General features: G+C 60.8%; 2 protein-coding genes across 2 annotated transcripts in view; one reads left to right on the plus strand and one right to left on the minus strand.

Annotated features, from left to right (window-relative positions):
• Positions 1-6: 6 nt before the first annotated feature.
• TKFC (triokinase and FMN cyclase) lies at positions 7-4,095 on the plus strand (the record flags this gene model as incomplete). Its single annotated transcript, XM_029965967.1, has 14 exons — positions 7-444; positions 525-603; positions 1,244-1,333; positions 1,434-1,468; positions 1,567-1,651; positions 1,723-1,812; positions 1,894-2,010; positions 2,337-2,456; positions 2,528-2,665; positions 3,219-3,325; positions 3,397-3,500; positions 3,609-3,642; positions 3,759-3,848; positions 3,925-4,095. Coding segments are annotated over 14 exons (1,698 nt in total), but the record flags the coding sequence as incomplete, so codon positions are not given.
• A 785-nt stretch (positions 4,096-4,880) lies between these two features.
• The window catches only part of LOC103765072 (cytochrome b ascorbate-dependent protein 3), a 4,034-nt gene continuing 2,645 nt past the window's right edge, over positions 4,881-6,269 (minus strand). The window contains exons 2-6 of the mRNA XM_029965953.1: positions 6,092-6,263; positions 5,820-6,028; positions 5,590-5,744; positions 5,302-5,458; positions 4,881-5,205 (exon numbers count right to left, since the gene is read on the minus strand). Coding sequence (XP_029821813.1) covers positions 5,182-5,205; positions 5,302-5,458; positions 5,590-5,744; positions 5,820-6,028; positions 6,092-6,263 — 717 coding nt within the window. The 3' untranslated portion in view covers positions 4,881-5,181. The remainder of the gene's footprint in view (positions 5,206-5,301; positions 5,459-5,589; positions 5,745-5,819; positions 6,029-6,091; positions 6,264-6,269) is intronic.

The raw sequence follows: 6,269 nt of genomic DNA on the forward strand, positions 1-6,269 counted from the left end.
GCTTTGGGATTCCTGCCCCGGAATCCCTGCGCTGTCATTCCCTTTCACCCTGCGTCATTCCCGTGCTTTCCATATCATTCCCATTCTCTCTGTGCAATCCCCATTCTCTCCATATCATTCCCATTCTCCTCATGCCATTCCTATTCTCTCTCTGTCATTCCCATTCTACATCGTTCCTGTTCTCTCCGTGTCATTCCCGTTCTGTCCGTGTTGTTCCTGTTCGCTCCGTGTCATTCCTGCTCCTCCCGCGTCATTCCCGCAGTCGGGATCCTCCTGATCGTGAAGAACTACACCGGGGACCGGCTGAATTTCGGGCTGGCCCTGGAGCGGGCGCGCTCCGAAGGGGCCGACGTGCGGATGGTGGTGGTGGGAGATGACTGTGCCTTCGCCGCGCCCGGAAAAGCCGGGAGACGCGGGATCTGCGGCACCGTCCTCATCCATAAGGTCCTGCCGGGGCTCCTTCGGAGGGATTTTTGGAATTTTGGGAATTTTCAGGGTGGCTCATCTGATGTTGTCCTTGGCAGGTGGCAGGAGCACTGGCGGAGGCAGGAGCGGGTTTGGATGAGATCGTGGAGAAGGTGACGGTGGCTTCCAAAGCCATGGGTGCGTTGTGGGATCCCATTATCCCATGGGAATGCTGTCCTGTGTCACTCCGACCCATCCCTCCCAGAAAATCAGCCCCATTACCCCTATCTCTCCTGGAAAATCAGCCCCATTCCCTCCTGGAAAATCAGCCTCATTCTCCCCATCCCTTCTGGAAAATCAGCCCCATTCCTTCCTGGAAAATCAACCCCATTCCCTTCTGGAAAATCAGCCCCATTCTCCCCATCCCTCCTGGAAAATCAGCCCCATTCCCTCCTGGGAAATCAGCCTCATTCCCTCCTGGAAAATAAGCCCCATTCTCTCCTGGAAAATCAGCCCCATTCCCTCCTGGGAAATCAGCCCCATTCTCCCTATCCCTCCTGGAAAATCAGCCCAATTCCCTCCTGGGAAATCAGCCCCATTCCCTCCTGGGAAATCAGCCTCATTCCCTCCTGGAAAATCAGCCCCATTCTCCCCATCCCTCCTGGAAAAGCAGCTTCCCCCCAGCCCCTGTCCCCCCTGGAAAATGAGCCCCTCCCCTCCCCACCCCATTTCTCCTGGATAATCAACCCCATTCCCCCAACCCCCCTGGAAAATGAGCCCTCTCCCTCCCCGCATCCCAAATCCCAGCAGGTTTAACGGCACATTCCTTCCCGTGCAGGTACCCTGGGTCTCAGCCTGTCTCCCTGCAGCATCCCGGGATCCAAGCCCTCATTCCAGCTGGCTGAGGATGAGATGGAGCTGGGGCTGGGTGAGGAGGGGCTCTGGATCCCTCCCAGATCCCTGGGGGGGACTGAGATTCCCTGTCCCCCATGGGAAGTGTGGGATGTGACACAGCCTCGTCTCCCTAGGGATCCACGGAGAGGCCGGAGTGCGCAGGATGAAGGTGAGGGGGGGATCCTGCTGTGTCCTCCTATTCCCAGACCTCCCCCGCATTCCCACATACCCCCACTCTGCTCTTCCCACCTTCTGTGTCCCCTCCAGGTGCTGTCAGCGGATGAGGCCGTGGAGACGATGCTGAAGCACATGACGGATCCATCCAATGCTTCCCACATATCCCTGACCCCTGGTGAGCTCCCTTGGATCCCCCCTGCCCCCCAAATCCCTGATCCCGGTCTCATCCCGCCCCTCATCCCTCAGGGTGCTCTGTGGTGCTCATGGTGAACAACCTGGGTGGATTATCCTGCCTGGAGCTGGGAATCGTGGCCGGAGCCACCGTGCGCAGACTGGGTGAGCGTGGGGTTTCTTGGGATCCCCTTCCCTGGCTCTGGACCTTCTGGAATGACCTCCCCCGGCTCCTGGATCCCGCAGAGAACCGAGGGATCCGCATTGCCCGGGCCTTGGTGGGATGCTTCATGACGGCGCTGGAAATGGCCGGAGTCTCCCTCACCCTCCTGGTGGTGGATGAGGAGCTGCTGCGGCTGATCGGTGAGTTCCCGGCGCGAATGTGGCCTGGGATGGGCACGCGGGGGTCTCCAGGTGCTGGGTGATGGGACACGAAGTGCCCAGGAGCAGAATTCCTGGCTTCTGGACGTACCTGGAAAGGGGACACAGCTGGGAGACAGGCACAAGGGTCAGTGAGATGTCTGGGAGCGGAATTCCTGGCTGCTGGATGCACCTGGAACGGGGACACAGGAGTCTGCAGGTGTTGGGTGATGGGACACGAAGTGCTTGGGAGAGGAATTCCTGGCTGCTGGATCTGCCAGCAAGGATCCAGGAGGATCCTGAGCCACTGTCACCTCTGGCTTTTCCAGATGCCAAGACCACGGCCATGGCTTGGCCCAACGTTCCCGCGGGACCGGCGACCGCCCGGAGAGAGGAGATTCCAGCGCCAATGGATGTCCCGGGGCAGCCGTTGGATGAGACCAGCACAGGTTCGGAGCTGGAATCCCTTGTGACCCCCTCCTGTGCCTCGGTTTCCCTCGGGAATGTTTCCTTTCCGCAGGGCCCGGAGCGGTGCCGGTGCAGCGGGTCCTGGAGCGGGTGTGCAGCACTTTGCTGGATATCCAGGATAAGCTCAACCAGCTGGATCGGAAAGCAGGAGATGGGGATTGTGGCCACACACACGCCCGGGCAGCCCATGGTGGGTGTGGGAATATCCAGGGAATTGTGGGGAGAGGGTGTCCCAGCCAGCACCGCCCAGGAGTGGGGACTTCACTGGGATGTCCCTTCTTGGGATTTGGGAACCCTGAGATGCCTCTTTCTATGGAACAGGGTCCTCATGCCCTGGGAGCTGTGGCTCAGGAATGCCCTATGGAATTGGGGGTGTCCCTGCTTATCCCAGGAGTGGGGGCTTCCTTTCTTGGGATTTGGTTCCCTGAAGTACCCCTCCCTAGGGAATGGAGTCTCCACAGGGAACTGTATCCCTGGAACATCTCTGTTTCCAGAGGTAGCTGCCTTGTGGAACTGGGAGTGTCCCTGCTTATCCCAGGAGTGGGCGATCTCCCTGGGACATCCATTCATGGGATTTGGGACTCCCAAAATGCCCCTTCCACACCCTGGGAGCCACAGGCCAGGAATGTCACTACATCCAGTGGCAGCTTCCTCACGGCATTCCTGCTTGTCCCCACGAGGGACAGGAATCCCCAAGGAGCCCAGGACCACCCCCCATCCCGCTCTTCCCTCCATTCCTGCAGCCATCCGGGAATGGATGCGCTCCCGGCCGCCTCCGGCCGCCCCATCCCAGCTCCTCTCCTGCCTGGCCGACCTGCTGCTGGAAAAGATGGGAGGCTCCTCTGGAGTGGTAAGTGGGAATGAGAATGCGGGGAGACACCTGGAAGTGTTCCCAGGATGGGGGTGACCGTATTCCCAAAGCTCTACGGGCTCTTCCTGACGGCGGCCGCCCGGACCCTGCACGGCCGGAGCGATCCTGCGGCGTGGGCCGATGCCGTGGATTCCGGGATTGAAGCCATGCAAAGGTCAGTGCCCGGGACTGTGGGATCCCAGTCCCCCCAGGGATCCCAATCCCCCCAGGGATCCCAATCCCCCCAGGAATCCCAATCCCAATTTCCCTGCATCCAACACAGGTATGGAGGGGCCGCACCAGGAGACCGGACGATGGTGAGTTCCAGAATCCCGTGGGATACCCGGGAGCCAAGGGGAAATTCCAGGGGGTGTGGGGGGGTTCCAGCCTGGCCTCAGCACTGGCTCCCAGCCCTGTTCCCGTTTTTTCCCAGCTGGATTCGCTGTGTGCAGCCGCAAAGGCTCTGCATTCCCTGCGCGTTCCCGGGGCCGACCCGCTCCGGGTGCTGGAGGCCGCCGTGCAGGTACGGAGAGCCTGGAGCTGGGACGGTGGGACAACTGCATGGGAATCCTGGAAAACATCCCGTTTTTTCCTGGCAGAGCGCCGAGGTGGCGGCGGAGGCCACCAAGCACATGGAGGCCGGGGCGGGAAGAGCCAGTTACATCCGCTCATCCCGGCTGGAGCATCCCGATCCCGGGGCCGTGGCCGTGGCTGCCGTGCTGGGGGCCGTGCTGGGGGGGCTGCGGGACCCCCTGGCTACCCCCAAGTAGTGTATCCCAAAAAACCTCCGTGTCCCCCGTAGCGACAGGGATGTGGATCCCAATAGACCTTAGGAGACGTGTCCCCCAGTAACCCTTTGTGTCCCCCCACACCGATGGGGATGTGCATCCCAAAAAATCTGTGTCCCCCACTAGATCTCTTTGTCCCTTCTCGGTGACAGGGGTGTGTATCCCAATAAACCTTCGGAGACGTGTCCCCCAGCAATTCTCTGTGTCCCGCCTCACGTGTATCCCAAAAAAACCTCCGTGTCCCCAAATAACCCTCTGTGTCCCCCTCGTGGTGAGAGGGACACGTATCCCAAAAAATCTTTGGAGACATTGTCCCCCAGTAACCTTCTGTGTCCCCCCATGGTGACAGGGACGTGTATCCCAAAAAACTTCTGTGGCCCCAGCGGCCCCCTGTGTCCCCCTCTGCGACAGGGACATGTTCCCCAACGGCCCCCCTGTGTCCCCCCGTTGCTCCAGGCTGGGAAGGGGAATGGGAACAGGGATCGTGTGACCACGGGGGAGGAAGGAAAGCCGGGGTATGGAGGGGGAAGCACAGGGCTCACAGGGCTCTGGCCACGGGGGCCGGAGGGAAGGAGAAGCAGAGACGGGGCAGAGCATGACCCCAAATCCCGTGGGTGACCACGGGGATCTATCCCACGTTCCCAGGGAGCAGAGGAGCCCTTGGAAGGCACAGCTTGGCTTGGCCAGGACCTGCTCCCGATATCCCGCCGCTCCCACCAATCCCAGCCTGGCTCCACTTATCCCCATGGATTTGAGTGCAGGATTCCTGCGGAAGCCACTGGTTTATTCCATGTCCCTGAGTGGCTCCATCCCTGTCCTGCTGAGCCAGATTCCCTGGAGGGGGAGTGACACATGGGAACAACACGGATGTTCCTCTTTGTCCTGACGAGGCTCTGGCAGCTCCAGGATGGCACCGGGAAGGGCTGGGGTTTGGCACAGCTGGAAATCCAGGCAGGAGCTGGCACGTGGAGGCACGAGAATGCAGGAGACACCCTGGGTGTGCTGGGAAATCCTTGGGATGGCAAGGATGCAGGAAACCCCTCAGGAATGCTGGGAGATCCTTTGGGATCAGCGCTCGGCGGAAAGCAGGGGCTGTGGGAAGACAGGGATCAGCTGGGATCCTTCCCCACCCTTGGGGCTGTGCTCCCAAATTCTGCTTCCCAAATCCACCCAGCGTGTTTCCGGTACCTGTCGGGAATCCAGGGAGTCGGAATCCGGGCGCTTCCAGCTGGGCCTGGCCAGGGCACCCACCACCAGCACCCCGAAAAGCAGGATCAGGATTCCCAAAGTGTTGGCAAACACGGCCTCGGCAGGAAGGAGCTTGTACTGCGCGGTCCCGTTTTTCCTGGGAGGGAGAAGTGGGGCTGGGAATGTTCTGGATGTGTCCAGCCTTTCCCTTAATGCAGCCAAAATCCCACCCCGAGCCTCCCAGTCCCTGCGAGGGCTCTTTCCAATCCCCCCTATCCTGGCACTCACAGGCTGAAGAAAAGCTTCTCGTTGATTCCCGACACACAGGAAGCCACGGACAACATGAGGATGGTGGAGCCAAAGAAAACATGGATGGGCTTGTACAGCTGCCGGAGCCAGGCGGGAGCCCAGGGAAGCAGAAACGTTCCAAATCCCACCGCCCACTGCGGGAAAACTCAGTGAGGGCAGGAAAACTCGGGATGCCCGGGGGAGCTTGGGGGATCCGAGAGTGCTCCCACCTGGCAGGAGAAGAGCAGGACGGTTCCCAGCCCCATCCAGCTGTGCAGGGAGTACATGTTGGGCGTCCCGTTGGAATTGTGGAAGCGGAACACGGCCGCTAACCCCAGCACGGTGAGGACGAACGATCCCAAAGCCAGGCCGCCGTGCAGCAGCTTCCAGGGAAGCTTGGGGCCGCTCCAGGTGTTGGGAACGCGGTAAACCAGGGCAGCTGTGAGGGGAAAAAAGGTCAGGAAGGGGCGGCGCTGGGATTCCCAGCGCTCCCTGGGCTCACCTGCTCCGTAGAGAACCACCAAGCCCGTCACCATCAGCACCGGGTGCCAGTTGAAAGTCCGGGATCCGCCATCCAGGGAAAAGCCCCCGCGCCAGTGCTGGCACCAGGTGCCCACCAGGGCCACGCAGAGCAAGCCCAGGGATCCCAGGAAGGCGCAGAAAGGCGGGAAGGGAATGTC

The sequence above is a fragment of the Manacus vitellinus genome, unplaced genomic scaffold (assembly GCF_001715985.3).
Source record: "Manacus vitellinus isolate BGI_N305 unplaced genomic scaffold, ASM171598v3 scaffold_127_pilon, whole genome shotgun sequence".
Lineage (NCBI taxonomy): Eukaryota > Metazoa > Chordata > Aves > Passeriformes > Pipridae > Manacus > Manacus vitellinus.